Source organism: Hippopotamus amphibius, chromosome 15 (assembly GCF_030028045.1).
Source record: "Hippopotamus amphibius kiboko isolate mHipAmp2 chromosome 15, mHipAmp2.hap2, whole genome shotgun sequence".
Lineage (NCBI taxonomy): Eukaryota > Metazoa > Chordata > Mammalia > Artiodactyla > Hippopotamidae > Hippopotamus > Hippopotamus amphibius.
Window position 1 is genome coordinate 35,956,001 of NC_080200.1, and position 26,449 is coordinate 35,982,449.

At 42.3% G+C, this 26,449-nt stretch overlaps 1 protein-coding gene across 4 annotated transcripts in view; it reads right to left on the bottom strand.

The window, feature by feature from the left end:
* GHR (growth hormone receptor) overlaps window positions 1–26,449 on the bottom strand; it is a 324,223-nt gene that overhangs the window by 173,365 nt on the left and 124,409 nt on the right. For all 4 annotated transcript variants that reach the window (XM_057708793.1, XM_057708792.1, XM_057708791.1 and 1 more), the window contains exon 2: window positions 24,813–24,893. In XM_057708793.1, coding sequence (XP_057564776.1) covers window positions 24,813–24,882 — 70 coding nt within the window. In that variant the 5' untranslated portion in view covers window positions 24,883–24,893. The remainder of the gene's footprint in view (window positions 1–24,812; window positions 24,894–26,449) is intronic.

Below are 26,449 nucleotides of genomic sequence, written 5' to 3' on the forward strand. Positions count from 1 at the left end.
TAACTTTAATCCCCACCAACATTCTAGAATGAATTGTTAGTTTCTGAGTATCCAGAAAGGAAACCACGGGTCACTTGGAATTGAGGCAGGAGACAGATGGGCCCCCAGGGCAAACAGTCTGAGTTCGTTCCCCATGGACCTGCTACTCTGAGACAGGAATAACAGGACAATCGGGAGAGGAGGCTGGGCCCTGCCCAGATAGAAGATAAGAGACCACACATTCCTCATTCTCCAAGTCAGCAGACATCCCTCCACCACACATGCGCAAAAAGCCTCCTTGGAGGTCAAAAGGGGAGTGATGTCAAGTGGCCAAACCTACCCATAGGCCTCTTCGGTGGAATCCATCTTGGCTAAGAGATGCGCACGCACACGTGGGAAAATCCTGAGATACACCAAATATGGACTTTGAACCAGGCAAATCAGAATGATTGGTCAAAGGAAACATGGAAGAAATGCCCCATAAAAGTGATTCAAACTGCCACAAGGGCGCGACTCTCTCTCTCTCTGAGCCCATCTGCGTGTCTATCCACACGTATTCTGCTTTTTTTTTCCCCTAATAAATACTTTACTTGTTTCACTACTTTACGTCTTTGTGGGAATTTTTTTCTGCAAAGCACAGGGCCATGGCCCTGTCACTGACCACTGGTCTAGTCACTAGGATTCAGTGCTCTCACCACCGCTACCCGGCCTCAATCACTGACAAGGAGCTGAAACCCCGCTGCGGGCCGAGGTCATCGGAGATCAGAATTGGCAACAATTCACTAAGAACAAATCGTTATAGGAAATTTACTTCATTTCCTTTCAAAAGGATTATCTGACTGCTGTTTAGGAGAATGCTGTTCATCAAATGTTTCTCGATTTCAGTGACACAAGGGACATAGTCTCCCATGATATGTTGTGAGTAAAATCTATTACTGTGGCCTGAATAATGATAAAGATAAGTGAATTCATTGATAGTTAAACAAATAACCCAAGAAGTGAATTGCAGAATTCTGAACAGCCTGGGTCATGACCTTCACGGGTAGGTTGCAAATGTTTTGAATTTGGTTTTGCTATAAAGGCTTTGGTAGAAGACCTCCCAAAGGGTGGGGGGTCGGGGGATGCATATGGATTTATCAAGTCTATGGATTTATCAAATATGTGTATGAAAGAAAATTGGTAATTCTGTTCTGGAGGAAGAAAGAAAGGCAGGGTTTCCACTCTAATAGATCTCCATTAGATTCAACTAATGGACTAAAATGAACTAAAATTCTCCAAAATTAATTTGGAGAAAATGTAAAGTACTGAGTTTGAATTTGCAATTCTCTTGCAAAAGTACAGGGCACTCCTTATCAGCCTGCACCTCCAGCTGGCAAAGCCAGTGCTCTCATAGAAGCTTCTCTGACTCCCCAGAAGCTGCATCAGTAGGATCTGACTCAAGGCATCATTTTGATTTTGAAAACAAGATTCAAAGCAGACAGCAAATTATCACAATTTTAAACATTACACACTTTAACACTGAAAATCTAAGTCTCTCTGACTCAGTCCTCTCTGGCAAAGACAGATATCCAGGCAAGGAGAAAAAGACAAGTTCATTCACTTCTCAGAAGATTGGCCCTGAGCTAATGGGTTACCCTTCTGGGAGATTACAACTCACAGTAAGGGGTAGACACATAACCACAAGGTATGGCGGAGATGGGGGTGGGGTAGGGTGGGGATAAGAGGTGATGTTGAACAGGGAACGTGGTCCAGCCCCAGGGGAAGGCATGTGGCCCCATTTATCTAAGCGTCTCATCTTGTTCTTTAGTTAGTTGTGGCCTTCAGTGCCAGGGAAAGGGTTTGTGAGAAGAACAAGTCAAGTCTCTGTTTCTTCAAAAACAAAAAAACAAAAAGACAGAACAGCAACAAAAGATATCCCCCAAAGTTCACATTCCCAAATAAAAAGAGAAGGGAGCAAAACCTTTGCCACTAAACAGGAAGACCAGGCAGTTGTGTTTGCACAAGTTTCCCAGGGAGGAAGGAGGAGGGGTTTAGCCTAGTGATAAGATCACAGCTTCTAGCAGCTGAGTGGTTTTTTTCTGACCCTCTGGTCTTGGGAGTTCTGGACCAGAATTCGGAGCCCTTCTGCCTTTGACAAGGGAAAAACAAAACCAAATACAGAAAGGGGGAAAGAAAATGAAAACCTTCCCAAGTTACTGATCTCCTTTTTCCCCTCATTCCTTCTGTCTTTAGTCCATCCATCCTCCCCTGACAGTGCTTTATTTGGAGGACAAGGAATCTATTTTAATAAGATCCCTAAATATTCCAGTTTCTGCAGCCTCCCTGCCTTAGACCATGTTCAGAAAAGCATGACACCTTCATGGGGATTGTTTCTTGCTTTGTCTTATTTTCATTCATTTGTTTTGAAATTATACACGTTTTTCAGTGTATTCCAAATAACAGCAATCCTGTTTTAAAATGCTTACTGCCAAACTTACAAACATCTTGATAAGAAAAAAGAAGCCCATGCAGAGGTAATTTATTCAGGGAGCCCATTCTTTTCAGTGTTATCACATTGGGGTTCAGTATTAGAAATGTTGCCCCTCAACTATCAGACAGCAGCTCAGTGTTTTGACCCTCTTCCCTTTCCCCTTTCCATGTTATTTATAAACTATTTCTCCAACAAACTTATCTGCAATACTCAGTGCCACGTGTTTGGGCTTTTTTTAGTCATACATTTTGCACCTTCATTCAGCTTTGGCTGGAATCCCAGCCCTCTGGCTCAGATGTACTTCACGGCCTGGCAAGAAAGGCCCTTTGAGGTCAGCAGGGTGCTGGTGAGGAGGAGTGAAGACCTGGGACTCGGGAGAGACACACTGCAGGAAACTTATGGCCTGAGGGACAACTCTGCTCTTTGATTTTGATTTCCATTATGCTTGAGGATTACCTGTACACAATACATCAACCAAACCCAAACACTGGTGAAGTAAGAGAAGCAGGCTTTGCAGAATAAACGTCTCTCCTAAAAGCAGAGTGACATGCCTTTAATGTTCACCCTTTACATCCCTGAGTCCAGCTGTCCTATTTTTATCACTGAGCCAATCAAAAAGTTAAACCCATTTCCTAGGAAATAAGCTTTCTGTTGCCATAAAGTCCATCACTGTTGGATGCAGCCACGTTAGCTGAAAGGTACACTTGATTATCAAAAAGCTTCCTGCCCTCCAAAGCACACACCTCTTCTTTTCTTCTAAACATTTTTGCTGAAAATTCTTAAGTTGGGAGGAAGAGAAATAGGAGGCGGGGTGGATTGGGAGGTGAGCAAAGTGGGGTCAGAGAAGGTAGAGGAAGAGGAAGAAAGGAAAACATTATCAATATTCCACAAAATGTTATGATTCCTGGGTTATCTTTCTTTAGTTTTATCACAATAAGAGCTTATGGATATTGAGCATTTACATGCAAGGTAGGTTTTAAGTTCTTCACATGTATTAATTTATTTAATGCTCACAATAAGCCTATATTCGAGGCACTATTATTATCCTCTCTGACATGAGGAAACCGAGGCACAGAGAGGTGAAGTAACTTTCCCGAGGTCACACAGCATATAGGTGGCAGAGGGAGGATTCAAATCCAGTTTGTTCTCTACACTACTCTCTGCTCAATGGGCTCTGTGTGACACAGCCCCTGTGACACTGGGCAGGTTAGCACTGAGAGCTTAGAGAGAGAGCATCCTCTCTCTTTCAATTACATTTGTACATTTATTTAGTATTTTATTCATCAAAAAAATTCTGATTTTAAATAAGCAAGCTATGAGAACAGTAACAAACTAAAAGGGTATACCATAAGGGTTCAGGAGGGTGTGTGGCTTTCGTTCTTACTCCCTGCCAGCTCATCAGTGCTCAGCTGTAGGAAGGAAGCACAGAAAGTAGTATGCAACATTCCAGGGGTGAGGTCTGGACAATGACCCACTGCCTGAAGCGCAGCCTCCAGCTGTCTAGCCAGATGTGCCCTCCACCAGGAAACCTGAACTCACAATAAAATAAGATTCAATTACAAATGAGATGTCATTATTTACAGGGACATATTTGTTTTATAAAAGACTTAATCTAGAATCCCTTTAACTGCCAGTTTAGCGTTTGTTTGTAGGCTACATTTGAACTAGAAAAACCACAAGAGAGAAAATTAGATCGAAGGAATCCTCTAGTTGAGTAGGGAAGGTAAGGCATCATTCCTGCAAGCAGGTGGAAAAGCAGATTCAACTGATGGCTATTTAATTTTAATGTTTTTAAGAATTTTTATTGAGATATAATTGACATGCAATGAACTACATGTATTTAAAGTGTACAATTTGATTTTTTTTCTTATTAGTAATGTATACATGGCAATCCCAATCTCCCAATTCATCCCACCCCAACCCTCCCTGCTTTCCCCACTTGGTGTCCACATGTTTGTTATTTACATCTGTGTCTATTTAATTTTAATTAACACAATTTCCATTTAACTATTTAGGGGCTTCAACTGTGGAACAAATGAAGGTTCAGCTCACAGAGCTGAAAAGACCCTGAGGAATCCTTCAGACGAGTGGGCTCAATTGATTATGTGTAACAGAATCCTGGTTTTATGAGGCTCATTGAAGTTTTACTCACCTGGCCAAGGTAACAAAGGTTTAACATGGCAGGAGGGTAGGGAACTGGAGTCCAGTTCTTGTGTATTGTTCTTTCCATACTGCACTGTTCACACAGAGTAAGGGGTGGGTCTGGGCCTCAAAGCAAATTCTTTTATCTACAAAGAGCTGTATTTTCTATCATTACGGTGGAAAAGGCAGTTCAGGCCTGTGTGTGTGTGTGTGTGTGTGTGTGTGTGTGTGTCGCGCGCGCGTGCCTGCAGGCACACACACACCTCCCAGTTAAGATGTTAAATAGACTGTATGAAAAAAAAAAAAAGACTGTATGACTGTATTCCAATAATGATATACAATGGTAAGAAAAATCAGTCAAATGATTTTTTGAAAAATCAAACAAATCTATTGTTTTTGTTTCTTAAGAAAAAAATTAATAAAAGATCACTTACCATGACATTAACAATCAAGGATAAAAGAAGAGTGGAAAACCACCACCATAAAAAGGGTACATTCATGCTGGTGTAGCATTCATGCAGGATCCTGTGGGAGCTAGACACACGCGCGCTCATACACACACACACACACACACACACACACACACACGCACAGAGTTTATATCAGTGTTTGGCCTCTGAGTTCTGCTCTGCTGGTTAACACAGATAACTATCTAGTTTCACCAAAGCTTGCAGGGGTATATGGTATCTGCCCTGTGGTACCCAGTCTCAGATTTCCAACAGTTTTGTGGCTTTTGCTGTCCTCACCTCCTCCCAAATTCACCCACCTGCCAAGTTCCTTTGTTAAATAATAATTCTAGATGCAAGAGTATTAAAATGAGGAGCTGAGGATTGGGCAGAGATACACTGATCATTAAACACGCATTAAAGGAAAAGAAGGAGTTTACTATGAATATGGTATCACGAAATGTAGTATCATTTACCCTGAAAGCTATTATTTCTGTATCACTGAGTAGAAGACTAAGCAATCACTGCATGGAGGAAGCGAGCGCATTAAAGGAACACACAGGTGCTCACCACCAGCCGGACCTGGGTTCTAGTTCTAGCTTTGCCCCTCGCTGGGTGACATACCACAACCTCCTCAAGCTCTCTTAACCTCAGTTCCTCCTGGGTAAATAGGATGACCACATACACCTCACAGGGTCTTGGAGGGATGCAAGGTGAGCACAGTTGCCTAAGTGTCCCTTACACTTAATGCTGAACTTATGTCCATTCCTTTAATCTGGTAACTGGAAGTTTCTAAAGTGTAAGGTTTTAAAAAAAAAAAAACCCTTTCATTGTTTGCAAAATTTAAAAAATCCAAAGGTTGGGAGAGGTAGGGAGGAACTAACTTCTTCTGCAGGAGGTGGAATTTGGTGAAGAAAGAGGGGGACAAGGAAGCAAAAATATCCCAAGGTTATCCTTTTCCAGGTAGATTTTTGAAACCTCGGTGGAGGGGCGTGAACCATAAATAGATGCCTGGACCTTTATAAAACTCTGCTCCAAATGTAAGTCGTGTGTAACAGTGTCCCACGAGCTTGAGGCCATCCTAATGATTCCTCTCATAGCTGTGGTCTGTGGATATCTCCCAGGGGACTCGCCCGCTCAGACTGGCCAACCCCTGGTGGCTCCCATTTAAACATTCAGCCACTTGTCAGCACTTCCACTAGAGGGCAGCAGGTGGAAGGGAGAGGATGTCCAAATGGATCAATGTCAATGCCTGGCAAGAGCAGCTGTCAAGGTGGGGTCCAAGTGATGGGGGGTGCAAGGGGCAAGTCAACTGAGTGGAAAAGATGAGAGCCTGAGTGATTAGTGGTTTTCCATTTCCAAGTGCAGCCAGGGATGGAAGGAGAAAGAGCTCAGCTTAGAGGAAGCTGGAGCAAGGTTTTCCAAACCAGTTAATCTTCAGATTCATGTTCGGAGTTTTCCTAAAACACACACACACACACACACACACACACACACACACACACACACACACACACAACATGAAAACAGACAAAATTCAGGACATCACTCTCAGCCTTCTGCATCAGATCCTCTGGGTACGGAGCTTATGAAACTGTATTTTTCCAAAAACTCCCAGCTTATTCTGAGTAACAGCATAAGCGTGTCTGAGGTTTCTTCCAATTCTCAGACGACTAATTTCACAAACGTAAAATATGCCCAAAGCAACATTCAAAATGACAGTAAACTCGTCTATCTCTCTAGTAACTTGTCTTTAGAGAAAGAAGGCAGAAGTAACTGAAATCGCTGGAGTGTGGATTGCAAGTTACAGTTTTCAGAGTGTTATTACAGACACAATCTCCCTTAACCTTTTAATCCTCACAGCAAGCCTGTACATAGGAAGATTTTAAAATCCCATGTACAGTTAGGGAAACCAAGTTCCAACAAGGCTGCCTACAGTGGTGGGTCTAGGAGCCACGACTACTGACTTCAGCTTATTCCACTGCATGACTATTCCAGTGCCTTTTCAATTCTGTTCTTAACTTAGATTTATAAACAATCTTTTCATCAAATGATTTACTGGAGCTCTAAGAACGATGGCCAAGTCCAAGGTATACGCAGAACAGGAACAGAGACAGGAATTAGAAAAAGCTGTGGTGGTGAGACCCATCTCTAGCTGTGTCTTTGGTGCTCCAGGAAGCAGGAGGAGAATGGTCTGTGGTAGTTTGTGAGTGACAAAGAAGAACGAGGGTGCAAGAATCAGGGTTCACGCTTCCGCGGCTGGCCTGCCACGGGAGAGAGCAGAGTGATTTCATAAGGGTCTTGTCTCAACCCAGTTCATCTCAAAATCTCCTTTCTGCTGTGGACCACCTGCCATGAGGATGACACTCAGCACACATCTTAAGACGTTTTAAGTTTTGCAATGTTTCAAAACAGATTTTCAAATAGAGTCCACCTGAAACTAACACAACATTGCTAATCAACTGTACTCCAATATAAAATAAAAAGGTAAAAATAATAAAATTATATTACCATAAAAAATAAATAAATACTAAATGTATGACCAGTGAAGAAATATAATGTGATGAAAATTTAATAGGCAAGGGGATTTTAATACTTCACTCATTAATGGTATTACCTGTCATGTTAAAGAAAATCACTGATTCAGAAAAACAACAAAAACAGAAAATGAATAACAAACCAAAAAAACCCCCAGAGATTCCACCAGCTGGGTTGCTTGCTGTCAAAGGCTAACCTTTGGAGGAATGCACCCCAGAGCAGGCGTCTGCATCTCAGCCCTGCCCCTGCCAGTGACCTCTGGAACTGTGGTTTGGGTAAGTCATTTAACCTCTCTGGGCCTGGGCTTCCTCATCAATGAACAGAGAGGGTGCGTGTTGCAGCTTCCAGACAGACCGTGAGGACACGTTTAGTGTCAAAATTATTGTGTATTGCTCCTTAACACTGAAAACTTAGGAGATGCAGATAAAAATATTTCAAGATCAACTTTCGGTTACACTCCGATGAGAAAAAAATGGAGCGGTTTTCCATAGCCCTTTGCACCTTGTAACATAGTAGATAATTTCATTATTATTTTTAGCGCCTATCATCTGCCTCACCTACCCACACACCCTCTTCAAGATACACACACACACACACACACACACACACACATCCTGCTAAGGAAAGCTCCACGACAGCAGATTTTTCACATTTCTTGTTCACTGAAGCATTCTACGCACTAGTGCCTGGCACATAGTAGGTGCTCAAAAAATATTTGGTTTTTTAAAACCATTTTTTTATTGAAGTATAGTTAGCTTACAATAAAAAATATTTGCTGAATCGATTCCTGGTAATTTTATGAAAAGGACAGTTTTTTTCAAGTGAGGGAAGCTAAAGACAATCAGGACTATCCAGAGATAAGACATGAATATATCCAATAAATTCCTGATTTAAAAATCATAATACAGGTTTGGTTTTCACACTGAGTCATCAAATAAAGGCTATCGATACATGTTTATGTGATATACAGTATATGTGTTTCTCATAAATATAACCAAATTGAGATTAAAAAAATAATGCAGATTTTACAAGGATTCTGAATGTGCCACTAGATCTACCTGTCGGCTGTTTGTTTCACTCACAATGCTTAAAAAATAGCACGGCCTGGGTACTCTCAAGGCATGTGACAGACAGTTTAATATGCAGAATGTTCCATATTGATGTGACCTTAAATGTGGAGGTGATTTCTGTGGTAGTAAAAGGTAGGTCTTAAGACTGATGAAATGTAATCTCACACCAATTATATTGATTTCAACAGCTGGCTGTGCAGTTCCCACACTCCATCAGGCTTCTTCTACTAAATGCTTAGGGATGTCCCCCAGGTCACTCCACCAGGCTTTAATTCTCGAGGCTGTCGAGGGAGAATGACAGGAAGCATTTGCCGGGAGCACTCAGCTGTGCACTCATGTGGATTTGTTAGCTGATGACAAAGTTGTTGCATTCGTCACAAACAAGCACGACTGACAGGCTTGAAGGGTGATCTTCCAAAACAAATGCGACTCGAAACCATTAGTGCAGCTCATGCTAAAGCTAGCAACTCCTGCTCGAGTCAGCCTGCATGTACCTCTGCAGCAAAGAATAAGTAAAATCCGCAGGGGAGGTTTCAAGGGGGGACATCCTTTAAGGGAAATGGGGCTCCTTTGGGCACAGCAGCTTTTACATGGAGTTTCCTTGTCAATGAATATTTACTGCAGAACACTGGAATAAAGTTTGGAAATTCTGATACTTTCATAATGGTCCACCCAATCTCCATGGTATTAGCAGGTAATTACTCAGGCAGAATTATTTCTATCTAAATATACAATGTCAGATTTAGAGCTTAAAACAGCTGTTCATGATTCGAAGAATGGTTCTCCTTGAATGCACAGACCTTAAATCTGGGTTGGAGTTTCTGTCTTTATTTTTTTGTTTGATTGTGTGCTATCATTGGAGCAGGTATGAAAAAAGACTGGAGAAAATAACACGTGTCTGTAACAACTTCAACTAAGTTGCTCATTCAGATACACCTGCAAAACTGCATGAATACACGTCGTTGTATGAAGGAGAATTCGTCACAATTAGTCAAATGGTAATGGTTAGTACAGAGCTTCAGCTGTGTAGGCCAACTGGCTTTCTACTGTTTGGGTCAAAGGCAGCTCTTCCTGCCCTGGGGCTCCCACAGCATTTTGTGCACGTTATATATGCACATTCATCATGGGATGTCTTATGTGATTGCTCCTCTTCTTCTAAGTTCTTTGTTTACTTGGCAAACTTTTCAGCCTCTCAAGGTTTATTTATTTAAGGATGTTCAGCATCTGGCTCAAAAAAATCTTGGATAAATGAATGAACAAATGAACCAGTAACAAGATAAAGTCTGCATTGTAACTATATGTATACATTTTTTCTTTACTTTTAAAAGTCTATAAACATGCTTTGTCTAATCTGATCTCTGCAACAATCCTGGTAATGTCAGGTCAACATGCAATCACCAGATCAAGGGCAGTGGTTCTCAACTGGGGGTCATTTTTCCCCCACTCCCCAGGGAACACTTAGCAATGTCTGGAGATGTTCTGGTTCTTACAACTGAGGGTAGAGGGTACCACCTACTAGCTAGAGATCATGGATACTGCTAACCATGTTACAATGCATAGGACACCCTCCACCACACACAAAAAATTATCTGACCTGAAATGTCAATAGCGCCAAGGTTGAGAAACCTTCATCTAGGCCCTTGAGCTCTAAAAACTACTGCAACCCTATGTTCCGTGAGCTCCTGCCCAAAACACTTTTCTAAGTACATCCTATAAGAAATCACTCAGTGTACCATGTTACACTACTCCTTGCACTGTCACCCTCCTTGAAAACATACAAACTAACGAAAAAGCATGGGAATAGTAAGTTCACGGTTTGATTCCCAGCTGCTGGCCCAGGATGAATGTTTGGTTTGCCCACCATGTTCTTTTAGAGAAGGCACTTTGTCATAGCTTGGAAGCACCTGGGTACTTGCATGCATTTCAAGAAGAATGAATTCGCTGTCTGAGTTCTCTTAGAACATTTACAAGTTCTCCTGTTTCTTGGGACTAAGCTCCTAGAAGGACAGCTAGAGAGGGCTAGATGGATTTAAATATCCACTGTTTAAAAGAAAATCTAGCATCAAAATACTGGCACGTTAATCCCACATTTTGCCTCTGAGAAAATCATACATTACTGAAGGCAGTGGGGGAGCGTGAGCAGGAACTCAGTCAGCTCTAGCTACTGCAGTGATAAGAGATCTACAGAGAGGGGCTAGAAGTTCCTTTTTTTCGGTCACAACTGAATTATCTTTTTTATAACTTACAAAAATGATTCCCTGACTTCATAGGTGTAGTGCAGGAACGCGTCTGGATCTTTCCTAACTCCATCTCCGGCAGGATCGAGCATGTTCTCGTGAATATCAGTCCCAACAACACAGACGTGCAGAGAACAGGGAGAACAGAGGCATCTTAGGGGTCGTCTTATCCACGGATTTTCTGCCTTTTAAAAATTTGCTGAATTATTCATTCACATGAAATCATACGTGGAAACTCAGTGTGTAAAATCTAAATTATTACATGAAGCTGTGTTTGGACAAGAGTTGGGGGCAAGAGTGGGGCACCAGCGTGCCTTGGCAGGTCAGCGCTGCTCTCCCAGACCTTGACCCCAGCCCTGTCTGACCTGGCAACTCATTCTACGTGGGGATAATTGCAATAGGCATAGAGTACTTTCTGGGAAAGCAACCTAACTGTCCTTGTTCTTCCCCTCTTGAAGGGAGGGTAAACAAAGAAGAGATTAGCCTTTACTAAAAACCTAACTCTTACCAGTAACTATGCCAGGTACTTAACATGCCAGCTCACCTAACTTGAATGGATGGCTTCCTGAGCAAAGTATTATCACCTCTATTTCAAGATAAGAAATGGACATATTGAGAAATTAGTCACAGAGTTGAAACTCATAGACCTGAAATTCATACATGCCCACGTTTGGTTCCCAAAGTCTACATTTTTGGTATATTATTTCTCCATGCTTTCTGAACAGAATTGATTAAAGCCCTCATCAACAGGATACATTTTTAAAACAAATACTTTGCCATTGCCCCTTCATCACCCTCAGGCTAAACATCTCCAGTTCCTTTTGTGTGATTTCAAGAGTCTTCAGCATTAAGATGACTTTGTTCTGGTTAATGAATATCTTAAATCTTGATGTCTGGAACTCACCGGATTATTCTAGATATGCTGTGGCCAGAGCAGAGTCCAGAGGACTGGTGATTAACTTATTCTAGACCCTTCCTTCTTTTAAGGCAGGCTGAGCTAGCTTACTTCGGTAGCTACACCATAACAGGTGAGTTAAATAATATACTTGTAATGAGCTAAACAACTTCAAGTCTTTTACAGAGGACTTTCTATGAGTCAGGACTGTCACTTCACTTATGATTTTATAAAACCTAAACACAGCACTTTAAATGTATCCCTATCAAATTTTATCTTGCAGTTTTTTGCCCACTACTGATGGCTGTCAAGATACCTTGAATCCTACATCTGTCATTTAGCACATTAGCTATCTTTGGCTTTGCATCATCTGTAGATTTGGTGAGCCTGCCTGCCATGTCTTGTCTCTAGTCACTGATTTAAAAAAAAAAATAAAAGCCCAGGGGAAGAAAGTCTGTCACAAAGCACTGCAGGCACGACTTGACGTGAAGGAATCCCTTGCTGGGTACTACATCCATATCTAAGAAATAATAGAAAACAAAATTTTGGAGTTGAGAGGGACAGATTTGATTTTTTCTCTCTGAAAAGTTTTATTAATATATGAGCAACTGAGTTTATAAAAATTAACAGCTTTTGCCTATAATCACAGAGCTGATTACTGATGGAATTGGATTCATAACCCAAAGTTGGTTACTGGTTAATATTTTTTCCCATTACCTCATTAGGTGGGATCACTAATGGCAAGAAAGACATCCCAAATTTGTTTTTAAACCATTTCTTGATACAGTTTTCTTTTCTGACAATGTGCCCCTTTACCCTAAAAGAGTAACATAAAAAGAAATTCCAGTGAATGGAAGACTCTTGTTCTCAAAAATCTGATTTCACTTCCACTGATTGGTATGGACAAATCTTATCAGAAAAATGGTATAGGAACAATGTTACACCCAACACAATTCCTATGTACCAAACAGGGAATATTAACCCAGTGAAGATGGGGAAAGCTATGGGTAAGGAGGTACAGACTTAGAAACAGGCAAAAGTACATGGTATAAGGGTGAGTGCATGTGTAGTACAATTCTCTAGGCATGTCGGTAAAGAGGGGAGATGGCTTTCCTTTACTTTGAGAGCTTCTGCATTTGTGGGGAATCCAGGAATGATCAGGAGAGAAAACCCAGAGCTGATTTCATGAGACAGTCCTTGTATCCCCTGAGAACAACATGGGGAGAGTCTTGTAAATAACAGGGCTGCACAGTACCAGACGGTATTGTTCAGAGGCCCAGGAAATATCTTTCAAGGATTTTTTTCCAAAGAAGAGATGGTGCCTGTCCCCATAAACTTTGGCTATTGATTTAGCCTCAGGGAGAGATGCTCATTTGCTCTGAGGAAATTACCCTTACCTCATCATAAGTTTTATGTGTAAGTACATATAATACTTATATATGAAATAATATATAACTGAAAGTCAAAGTACTACATTAAACTTAATGAATCTGAATGTTAGAGGATTTGCAGAAGGAGTTCATGGAATCACCTGCCGTCTCTTTGAAGCAATACAACTATGATTCTTGACCTAGGCTGAGCAAGTGAAGCAAATGCAACTTCCAGAGTTCAGCTGAAATTCCTGCAGAGGTGAGTACTACAGTTAGTTAAGCAGCATGGGAATCCCAGGACACGTGAGGCAGTGTAGCATGCACTCTGGGGTCAGGCTGCCCGGGTTGGACTCCCACTTTGGCCTTCGCTAGTTACGTAAACTAGTTATGCAATTATTCTTGGTGTCCTTACCCAGCGCAGGGTACTAATGGGACTTTCCTCTTACCATTGCTGTGGGGATTAACCAAGGTTACAAGTACTTAAAACTGGACCCACTAAAATGCTTCTATTGCAATGAACTGGTCTTAATTCTCTCTGCCCATGTCCCCCGTTCACCTGGCGACCAACCTGGGAGACTGGGCCCCACTCTTCTCAGCCTCGCGTCTGCCACATGGCAAATGCTCGAAGAATGAGCACTGAACTCAGCTGACTTGCCCAGTGTCACTCCCCGCATCAGAGTCAACTCACTCCAGACCCACTGGCTGGATTGATCAGATTCAATTTTATTAAAAGTATAAGAACCAGAGCACTAAGGTTTTATCAAACTTGTCCTTCGAGCATTCATTGTTAAAACTATAAATATAGAACAGTGTCCCATTTCCTTAGAGTTTATGCCATCATGTCTCAGTTCTATTGCTAAAAGCATCTTAAACATTAGACTCCTCCTCTAGACAGTTTTCTGGAGTCATTATTAAAATTATCTTTAGCTTTCAAAATTTCCTTGTGCAACTGAACTGCTCCTTTTAGGCATATATTGTGATAAACCAAATTCTACATGTCTATTTAGTTTGCATGCTTATTTAAGGCCTCAGGGTTTGTAGGAACTCAACCTGAGGTCAATAAGAGTTACCAGTTGTTGAATACTTATGTGCTTTTCCTGTGTCATCTCAGCAGGGGATTTACTATTGTTACCTCATTGATGGTTTTAAAAAGTCCTTTTCCTCCCATTTAACAGATGAGAAAACTGAGGCTAAGAGAGCGTAAATGTTCTGCTGATATAGATCCTTAGATCCTGTAACGATTTTTGTGCACATGGACTCCCTGTGTGCTTTCACTCCCAACTCCCAACACCCAGCACCGGTGTCTCTGTCGGTGAATGCAGGTTGCTGGAGCCATCTTGACCTGCACTTGGAAAGCTGATAGTGTCTGGTAATTTATGACCTCCCAGGTCAGCCATTAACCATCCACTGAGGGCTGTTCTGGGCAACTTGAAACACTACTTCCAGAGGGGACTGAGCCAGATACCATCCCCATAACCACCCCACCGTGGGACAGCACTAGACGTTGCATTCTTAGTTTTCGTTTTTAGACTTTTCCCTGTCATTTCCCTACTCCTTGTCAGTTTCCTCCTGGAATATTTTTGTAATAACTCACTTTCATTTGAACGCTTGTCTTAGCATCTGGCTTCTGGGGAACTCAACCTAAAAAAACAAAATCACACAACTCATAAATGATAGAGCTGGGATTCAAACCCAATTCTGACAAATTCGAGATCAGTGCTCTAAAATCCCTAATCTAGACTGCTTCCCCTGACAACAGCAGAGAGAAAACAGAAGCACGAATCAGATATGACTGGTGCAGAGACTTACTTAGTGGTCCTACTCCCTAAACATCTCTGTATGTTCTCCGAGTACCAGCCTAGGCCATTTGACCAGCCTCTTTCTGTTCCCCACAGGGAGTTCCTCTGCAAGTCCCCTTTACTCTCCAATGATCTAAGCCTCTGGGTGATTGCTGCGGTCCCAAGGAAGTGATAGCCGAGGGCAGGATCACAGGACCAGAGGGACAGCGTGTATAACCAAATCAAATGCAGATCAAACTGGGCTCCTAGGGACTAACTGCAGAAATCAATCAGTTAGTCTACATGCAATTTACTGACTGCCAACTGTGGGCTCAGTGACGGCCACAGTCCCTTTATTTCAGCCTGGAATTTGAGTCTTTTCCTTCTAGCTTCTGCTTTAAGGCATCTGTTGACCTTCCCCCACGTCAAAGGCTTCTGACTTTGGGTTTATAGCAACCTACTCTCAACCAACATGTTGGAGAAATCACCCCTCCCCCAAATTTGATGGTTAGATTCATTTCAGATACATCTCATGTTAATGAAAGTGCTACATATCCTTTTGTCTTTACTATTCTATTTTTTTCCTTAAAGTAAGATTTTAAGACATAAAAATACAGGCTTTTAGTACCCATCCATAGAAATAAGACAAGACAGGTCATAATAGGGAGTAGCTACATGTTTGCCTTTCACACCCATAATGGCTATATAAACACGAGTTTGACACGCATATATGGCCAGGCTATGCACAGAAGTTAATCTAGGTCTTTTAATTCCTCGATAAGAGGTTTACAGGAAGTCAGGCTTAGTGATAGCCATGAAGGGAGAGAAAGCTAGTCAACCATGCTTATGAAGTTCAGAGCAAACATCCAGAGACCATGGTGCTGGCGCGACTCACAGGGCAAGTCAGGCACAGCCACAAGCCAGTTTGCAGACTCGGTGTGGGCTGCTTGAGCACTGCACCTCGTACTTCACTGCATCCTCCTCCTCATAAACTACTCCGGCCCCACTGTGCACCGACACGGGGCAGGCAAGGCTCTTCGATGGTGCCCCCATTTCCCCACTGCCCTGCTCTCTTCACAACACATCCTTTCATCGTTAACTCTTGCTAAGAAAAGCATGGTGCTTCTTGCTTCAACTGAGGAAGCAGCTGGGCCACTGGCTGGGTAGCAGGGGAGGGAGGATTGGTCCTGAATGTTAGGTAACCGCCAAATGGTCCTTTCCTAAAAAGTGGGCTCTCAGTTTGGGGGAAGGCAAGGCGTGGTAAACATTATGAATTCAATCTCCTCTAATGTGAGTATATTCACGCTTAATAGCACACGGCTGTCCACAAGTCAAATATTCTGAACATTATATTTCCTTCTACAAATTTGCAAGATTGTACTAAAAGATTAGATTACATAAAATATAACTTTCCCCCATATTCAGGGATGAAGTAATTAAGGATTTTATCAATATAATTGACTTAATTTTGAGAGATTTATACTTCAAGATGGGCTCTCATTGGAAAATTGGGAAAACCTGCTATTTAAGGGATGAGGCTGGCAAAACCGATCCAGCTCTGCAAAGGTCCCTCATCAGGGTCTTTCGTAATCTAAAGTTCAATGTCCAAAGGGGCAGAGAAAACTTGGATTTGGAATCTGCAGGCCTCATTATACCTCTCTGTCAATATTTGAGGAGATTTAATCAGGTAGGTGGGGCACAGATAAAGGCAGTGTCAGTGGTAGGTGCTGGGTGACTGGTTTATTCAGTGCAGGATGTTGGCCAGTAGCTGGTGCATGGGGTACAGAGTTCAGTCACCTGGGAAAAGGTTGACAAAATTTAGAAAGGGCATCAGACTCCCAGGCATTGGTGTGCTGGGTGAAAGTTCTGACCCTGGGGGTATCTGAAGTACATAGCAGGAAAATGACAGCATTCCATCCACAGGGAAAGCCCACAAGTCAGGGCTTCGGGTAGGGCACAGGGATGCTTGGGGCTTCTTGGAGAATAGCTTCTACAGTTGCACTGTTATTTCCAGAGCCTTTCTACTGGAAGGGGGTTCAAATCCAGCCTCTAGTTAGGGCTAGACATAACAGAGGGTTAGTGACAAGTGTGGACAATGACTGGGGAAGTCCCAGGTCAGGATTTAGATGCTGATTCCCTTAAATAAAACGAAGATCTACTCCATGTGTCAGAATGCTAGAGGATGCGGGTACAGGGGTGAACAAAACATCTGCTAAGAATTGTTAGGTCTAGTGAGTTTCAATCCATAACTATTGATTACACAGAGTATGCAGCAGTCACTTTGTCAGTCATTTGAAAACAAATTGCCTTTATTTCAAGCTCAATCCAGAATTTGCCTCACAATGTAAATACAGATATCATGACAACTTCATTTAGAAGAGAGACACACAACTAATGTCGCCTCCTTGGCGCCCTGATTCTCTGCCACCAGCTGCCCTTCTGCCCATCCCTGCGTCCTGCATCTTGGCGAAAGTTTTTAAAACAAACACCCTGAAACATACCCTCTGTGGCTGGGATGTGCTCCTCCACAGTCTAATACCCACAACCCTGCTGTGGAGATGTCACAGAGACACTGTAATTAGCTAAGGTGAACGCTTAAGGCTGGTAAGTTGTTCCATAAACAGAAACAGAGGTTCCTGATAGATGTATCTGATGAAATATTGTGGATTCATTTTGGAAGATTTGGGACATACAGACCAGAGAAAACTCTGATTTGCAGCTCAGGTGGAAGAAGTGCTCCAGGCCCCTGGGCCTCCCCATCTGTGCAGTGCCGGCCAGGCGGGACACCTTGGAATCCTCTCTGTATGATCAGTTGCATCAGATTTCAAAGTGTGTTTATGTCACACATCATCCCTGCCTTTATGCTGCTAACTACAGATGAGGGGGAAGCTTCACTGTGGGTCTGAGGGATGGCACTGTTGACAGCATGTGAGTGTTTCTGGAAGAGCCAAAATGGGACCACGGTGCCTGCTGCTTGTGAAAGCTGAGGGTGGTCCTTGGGCTGTGGCTACTGGTGACTCTGCCTGATGACAAGTTACATATACGTTACCAAGGGGAAGCAGGCAGTTACAAGGAGCAGGGGGTAGGCCCCAAAGATGTCTTTGCGGATGGCTCTGAAATGCCTAGAATTCTTTATCACTGAGTTTAAGGTTAAGGGTTTAAAATAAACCAACTCCGGGAAAGTAACGCATTGACTTAAAATCAGGGTGAGAAGAAAACCACCACCCACAGGTTCTTCCTGAGAGGGTTCTCCTAGGAAAAAGGTGCTGGTAATTGAGGGACCCTGGGTCCCTAGCTTTGGAGGATGATATGAGGCAGAGAGAGGCTGGCTGAGCTGGTCCAAGCCAGTGTGCACTTCTGCACAGTGAAACTTGGGTTAGCTTCCACCAGAAGCAGAAAACCAGGCATGCCAGTGAACAGGAGCTGGTGGCCAGCACCACATATCAAACCCATTCCGTCAACCCTGTTTCTGTCGTCCCATAACAGGGGCCCTAGTTCAGGCTACTGAACCAAAGTGATGTGGAGACACTTCGCAGAGAGGCTCTTGTCCTGTAATATTAGCAGCTAAGTTGGAAGACTGCAAGTATAGTCCATCATTGATGTGTGTGAATGGAACATTCAAAGTTCAGACTATTCCTGGGTGGCCCCAGTCCTTTTACTACTAATTAGCTGAAGCACAGACGTCATCACTCACACTGCCAGCTGCTTCGTAAGGGTGAGTCACGTAGCTACTGTGAAGCCTTGCCGACCTCCCAGATTCTGCTCAGTGCATAGCCCTGCTTTCCTCGAATCATCCTGCATATATTTTATTGCACTCCATGAGATAAGTATATGCTCTAGGGATGATCAAATCTCTGGGGTATGTCAAAGTCTCAGGATTGAGCCATGAATGTGCAGGGACTACATGGGGACAGAGCTCAGGCCTTTGTCCCCGCTGTGGACTCTTAGGGCACAGTGGCCAAGCCATAGCACAGACACACTGCAGAGGGGAGCAGACAGCTAAGCTGTAGGACCTGGGCTGGGCACAGGCAGGAGGGGTTCTGGGAAACAGTATGAAAGAAAGGTTGCTTAGATACTCTGCTGTCATCAGTCTCAGTGTTTCCCCCTCCATAGAGCTGTTCCGTGCACGTACCACTTCACTGCTAATAGGCTGAGCTGCGTTCCAGGGCTTCACTCTATTAAAAATGAGTCACTGCTGATGTTGATAACATGAACTCAAGATGCAGAAACTCTGAAATGGATGGGGTTAGAAAGCTCTGCCAGTTCCCGAAGTCAAAAATCTACGTGTAATTGGACTCCAAGTACTCCTCAGCATCTGTCTGTAATCCATCTTTTTTTTTACCCACCACTGGCACACTGCCAGCATCTCTCCTAACCTACTACAACCATTTTCCTCCACATGCCTCTCTCTCCAATTCACTTTTACTCTGTTGGTGGCATTATTTCCAAACTGGCAATCTAACAGTGTTATTAACCTGCTTAAAAGTCTTTAATAACCTTAGGGAACCCGTGATTAAATTAGGTTTACTTATCCGTCTTCTCTTCTATAGACCACAAGCTCCTTAAAGGTAGAAACACAAATTCAAAATTCACCCTTGAATCCATAAAAGTGCTCGATAAAAACATGCTGAAAGACCTCATCGCACACAAAGGTCTATGCATATCTTCCACTGGCAGCACCCAGGTAGACGAGACCAGAAGCTCCGTCACCTGGCATGCTATGACTGAACCTCGGCATCATAGCATCTGTGACACCAGGAAGACCTGGTGACGTAGGGTTGCTAACCTCCACGGCACTAGAAGAGACTAAGATTTCTTCTTGCCTCTTGAAGTAAAGACAGCAGCAATTTCAAGCTCTGTGGCTCTCTCCGTCACTTCCAGTGTGAATTCAAGGAAAGCCTTGAATTGTTCCTTCTTGAAAACATTTTTAACAGGCATACCCTTCACTGTTTACCAGCTACAGCCATGACTCTAATACTTGCTTGAAATATATCCTGTACGTCCTGAAGCTCTCAGGGCTCTGTGGAGCTTCACCTGCAAGAGGGCATGAAAGTGTAAGATTTATTAGAAAAAAAAAAATGTTCCTGCCACTGTGTCATTATTTCCTATTGGTTAGCAATGAGAACACAAGTGTCTTTTCTTTCACAGAAGTGCTGTGTGTTTGCATAAGTTTATGAAAAGTGTTCAAAGATATACGGGGAACATTATTTGGGGCATCCTGGTTCCTTTGGGACATGGCATCTCACTCCTAGTGTAAGTTTTTTATCTTGACTGGTATGGAATGATATTTAGAGCGATCAGATACAAATCACATGCTTTGCCTGCAAACCATTCCCTATATATACACACACACACATTACGCATAAATTTTTTTTTCTGGCCACGCCATGCGCCTTGAGGGATCTTAGGTCCCCAACCAGGGGTTGAACCTGGGCCCTGGAAGTGAAAGCGCTGAATCCTAACCACTGAACCACCAGAGAATTCCCTATGTATGCTTTATGTCAATATGACACACACACACAAAAATAATGTACCATCATGAATACTTTTACCTGGCCTACAACTTTAAGAACTATGACTTGCTGGATACAGTATAAGCTTCCTCTCCAAATACTACACATCATTCAAGGCCCAGCAAGACTTGCCTTTTCCATCTCTAGACCTTCTATAATTTAACTCAAGTTCATTGACCTAAGTTTACATCCAAAGAGAATAACTATAAACACAGTGCTCAAGTACCATGCACCCTGGCCACATTAATCGTTCACCTTCCACAAAGTGCGTGCTCAAAAAACGTCTGTTGGATGCTAAGTGTGTGAAATAGAATCACTCATTCCCAGCACAGTGCCCTGTATGTAGTGTAAACCCAGTGACCGGATGACTTGCTCTCTACGTACCCCTCCTATCTACACCTGTGCACATCTTTCATGTTGTTCCTTTATCACACACGCTATTCCTGCAGCCACCCCCTGCTCTTCTTGGCCTTTCGAAGTCTTAACCCAGTATTCTAATATCTGCTGTAATAATACCAGCCTCCTCTGTGAAGTTCTCTCTGCTTCACCGCAGCCTGAGGTGACTCTCTGCTCTTCACTCCTCTTAAGAGTGTACTTCAGGCCACTATTTCAATAGTTAACACATACTGCCTCATACAGTCATTCTTTATATACATTCCTGATCTCTTAAGTCGTGATAAATTCCTTGAGGGAAGAGTCGCTGTCTTCCTTAGAGCCCTAAATTCAAGCTTTAAAAACGGAAAGCTCTAAAGAAATATCTGTACATTAAATTTGTTGAATTAACTATTCCAGTCCACCTTAATTTATTCTTTTTTTAGAGCATCTTGGCCACCTGCATTCATCACACAATCTAGACCTTAAAGCTATACAGTCTCTCATTAATTTCTACAAGTTCCTCACATCCTAACTAGACTGAACTTCCTCAGGGCAGGGGCTTGCCTGCTCCCATCTTATATTGCTGAGGTCAAACAGGATGCTCGGTTGTGGACCAACAGAAATAGGTGAGGTACCACTCAGCATATAACCAGTGCTCCCCAGAAGAATATTTATATCCATTAAGTCTTTATGCACATTTCTCATGACAATCATCATCTCAGGAGCAGCAGTTCTGATGCAACCAGTTGACAGTTCAACTCTGAAGCCCTCGCAAAATGAAGCATTGTTGCTCATTCCTGATTTTGGAATAAGAAATTCTCCCTGAGAACCCTTCTACACTGTCAGTGGGAACATAAACTGGGGCAGCCACTATGGAAAACAGTATGGCAGTTCTTTAGAAAACTAAAAATAGAACTACTGTATGATTCATCAACTCCACTCCTGGGCATTTATCCAGAAAAAATGAAAACACTAATTCAAAAAGACACATGCACCCCAATGTTCATAGCAGCACTATTTACAATAGCCCAGACATGAAGCGACCCAAGTGTCCATCAACAGATGAATTGATAAAAAAAGATGTGGTGTGTATATATATATATATATATACACACACACAATGGAAATATTACTCAACCATAAAAAAAGAATGAAATTCTGCCATTTGCAACAACATGGATGGACCTGGAGGGTATTAAGCTTAGTGAAAAAAGTCAGACAGAGAAAGACAAATACTGTATGATATTGCTTATCTGTGAAATCTAAAAAGTAAACAAACGTATATAGCAAAACAGAAATAGACCCACAGATATAGAGAACAAATTAGTAGTTGCCAGCGGGGAGAAGGGAGGGGAGAGGGGCAAGATAGGGGTATGGGATTAAGAGGCTCAAACTACTATATGTAAAATTGATAAGTCACATGCATATATTGTACAGCATGGGGAATTATGGCCATTATTTTGTAAAAACTTTTAATGGAATATAATCTATAAAAATACCAAGTCACTATGCTGTACACCTGAAACAAAGATAACATTGTAAATCAACTATATTTTAATTAAAAAATTAAACTGTGGTACATCCAAAAAGAAAAAGAAAAAAAAAAGAGAAATTCTCCCTGAGAGTATGTAACCTACCTTGAGGATCAGATGTAAATTAAGGATGAAAGCCAGAGAGAGAGCATCTATTACAACACTTTAGCTAATACAATGGTGGCACTGTTTGACTGTTCTCATTAAATTTCCAATAGGGCAATTAGACTTAATAAAAAAAACTCTCTTAGGGCCAGCATATTTTTAATTGCTCATCTGCCCAAGCACGAAAAGCCCCGCTCAAAGCTTCAAGTGCCAACCTTCCCCACGCATGCAGATCTGTCGTCTCCTACCAGCTCCTGGGCAGCTCTTCTCCAGGTGATGCTTCCCAGGTCCCTTCCTCAGCAGCACCACCTCTCCCACTGACCAAACTTTAATGAATGGCTGGTGAAGCTACAGTAGCATCTTTTTTTAAAGGCCTCTCTTATATTTTTAGTCTGCCTCATATAATGGGAGAGAAAATGAAAATAAAGTGATTTGGGTACCATCCAGACCTGGCAGAAAAAGAAATACGTGGCCCAGGGATGTCATCTGAGATTTAATCCATGCCGTGTCAGGAGATCACTTCGGCTAAACTTGTTGGATAAATGGCCAAAACAGGCAAACACACACACACATAGACACACACAGACACACACACACACGTGCTCATGTTCAAACATGCTCATCTGCACCTTCCTATATAAACATCATACTCCGTCTTTAACAACCTCCAGGCCATTTTAAGGTAAGAATTCTGGAGTAGCCACATATTCCAAAGGAATTTTGGTTAGCCCACTAAGAAAAAAAAAGAAAATTTTTCTCCTTTGCTAAATTACTTAGTATGTGTAAGTACTGTTAAACTATGTGATTTGTATTTATTATAAACTATTGCATTTTCTTATGTTCTGCTCTCCCAAACAAACAAAAATCTCTCAAAAAGCAAACATAAAACCAGCTAATGGTTTTGTTTCCTCTATGAAGTTAAACGTTTACTAAAATGTCAAAGCAGTTGTAATAGACGCTCTTTGCAGACTCTCTAGGTCAAAAATGTAACTTGAGCTCTAGTCTGTTAGGGGATAGATTTTAAATTGTCTTTGAAGATTTCCTTTGCCATACTTTTCATTTCACAAGTCTTTTAAATTCCTCAAGCCTTGCCCAGTGGAGTGAAAGTCACCTTAATGAAGAAAGTAGAGACTAACCACCATGACTTCGAAACAGTGGAGGATCTCAGCTGTAATTCTTTGGCTCAGAACCAGGGTCTAAAACCAGCCATGGGAAAAGCTGCTGACATGCAGCCTGCAATTCCCTCCCCGTTTGACTTGCATAATGTTGACATTATAACACCAGAAAGACTCCAACATATTTCAAACAATTATGACTTCTTTTCTATAAATATTTTAAAATTGTTTTAGGAAATCAAATAACATTTTACCCTTCTTGTGTTCTTAGTTATTCTGGTCGTCCTCAGCAGCTCACTACTAGGGATTTATTTTTGGCTCGAAGGTCAGGGAGGACATTTTAAGGCACTACTTCTGCTGCTAAACTGTGTTTTCCAACATGCGTTGCCCGGTAAGTAGGGGAGTCGGCTGCTCTTAAAGCAACAAGTGACTGTGGTATCATAGAATAGGAAAAATAGACGATTCCTCTCCTTTGTTGAAGCTCAAGCAAGAAAAATAATCAAGTACTCAAGATGATATTTTAAAAAGTCTCCCACCTCGTTACGAGCACAGTTTTCTTTCTGGTTAGAAAAATCCTTTTCATTCCTTTTCATTACTCTATCATTCCAGTTATTACTGTTTGAGACCTAAATTTGAAGACAGGGCAACTTTTCCAATAGGGAGAGGGTATAAAGTAGGAGGGAGAATTGCAGAGATGGCCAAGGAAACTCGTGACTTCTGAGTATATTATCCAACTATTTCGGGTGGTTCTTCCTTGGAACTTAGCCAAATGGTAATCACCCAGAGAGTGAGAGATGAAGTTTATTTGAAATCTGCAATTTCCACTCTCAGAGAATATGATTAAGAGTCCTTGATTCTGAGCTCTGGAAATAGGCTGTGGTATCCTTAGTCTCACATGAGCTAGGTGATCAGTGGGTCAATAACCTTTCAGTGCAATTTCAATCTCTCTCCCAGAGCCTGAGGACTGAGACCTGGCTTGCTTGCACCAGAAATGTCCTCAGCACGATTTGCAACATTTATTTTTGATGTGGAAACTTCAGATGCCAAAGCTGACTGCTTTTTTGCTCCTAAAACATCCCCAGAAATGTCCTCCTAGTTTGTGATTTTAAAGCTACAACAGGTTTTCTATTTACTGCTACTTAAAACTTACCTCTTTTAATTACATCATCCAAAGAACTTAGATTTAACAAATAAAGCTCAATACGGTTTCGAAACACTGCGGGTAGGAATGGAAAAGCAGAACTCACCTTCACTCCCAGAAAAAGCCTCACTCGAGCCCACCACTGCCAAGGTCAACAGCAACTGCCAGAGATCCATACCTGTGGGACCTGCAATAATATGAAGAGAAATAAGATCAAGCTAAGCAATTAAAAGCAGACTATTGTCATTAAAAATTGTTTAAAGACTGGCTAAATTATGAATGCGTTGACATGCATGTCAGCTCTAGATGGAATCTTTGGAAGTCTTTCACAGCCCTAGAGTCTCATATGCTCATACTTTTCACGAGAACAAACAGCAGGTTGTAATAAATTCTACTTCCGGTGGGTGCTCGCCTCAGGAAATAACACGGACGCTAGAGATTTTCACATCCTGGCCGACAGCCATGGAACCACCTCACAACAAATGACCCCCACGCATTGCTTCCATAACAGGGCCGGTGTGGTTCACTTTCATTTGATCTGGAAATAGAAACTCGTCTGCAGTATCACCAAGCAAGGGGCCTGGAGCTGGACAGGCCATAAAAGGGAAAACAAAACAACCCACTTCAGTAATAGTAAAACTTTTCCAGTGTGTTTCCCAGTGAGCAAAAGAGCTCAATTAACACTCGAAAGCCTGTGCTAATGAGCCACCTAAGGAGGTTTAACTAGAAGGCAGCAGAAAGGAGGTGGGCAGCAAAAGAAAACACAAGGCCGTTGCCTTCCAGCGTCCTTGGGGGTTTTACTGTTGCAGGAGGAATGTGGTCTCTGAAAGGCCCAGGAATGTGAACACCTCGCACACTAGCAAGGGTCAAGCTGTGGCCAGGCTAGCCACGCGGAATTCCAAGTGTGGTCACACCTTGAAGCCTTCAGTTTGATGAATGAGGGAGCAGATCAGCATGTCTCAGCCAGCACACACCTTTACCTGGAGGAAATTCATAAATAAACCAGGTGTCCACCCCCTGGATCTCTAAAGAGACAAGTTTGGGCTGGCTGAAAATGAACTCAGCAGACGGCCCTTCGGAGCGCTGTCACTATGTCTGACGACCAAGGCCAACTACTTTAAAGCTTAGCTGCAATATTTCCATCAAGTCACAGTACTTGACAAGGCACTCAGAGCAAATCTGATCATCACACTGGGAGCGCCACCAGTGCCTCTACTGGACTTATTTTTATTACTCTCTATTCTGGATAATAATGAAACAGACTTTCTGCTACCCCTACTCAGACTGAAAGGATGAACACGAATGTTTGTTTTCACGGATAATGGAATGCTGTGGTCCAGATGATGGCTGCATAATTCTGAATAGGAATGAAATGTCTGACGCTTTATCCTTTCATTTCTAGACACTGGGTGACCCATCATTTTTGTTGTTGTTCTATACGATTTTGTGTTCTTAAAAGAATCTGAGAAAACACCTTTATGTGAACAGAATCTCTCCCTTTGTCTGAATATCCAGGTGTAGGCCCACATGCATGAGGATGCCCCCCACACACTGCCCCGTGGGGTCCTTCATAGGATTGAGTGTGACAGCGTAGATGAACACACTTTGCCAACTATGAGAGTTCACAGGAATGTGAGTTGTGGTTATTATGACACCCATGTTTTAAATTCTTAACCTGGAAGGCTCTGGGCTAACGGCCTTGCATCATCCTCATCTACTTTCACTGAGCATCTCTCTGAAGGT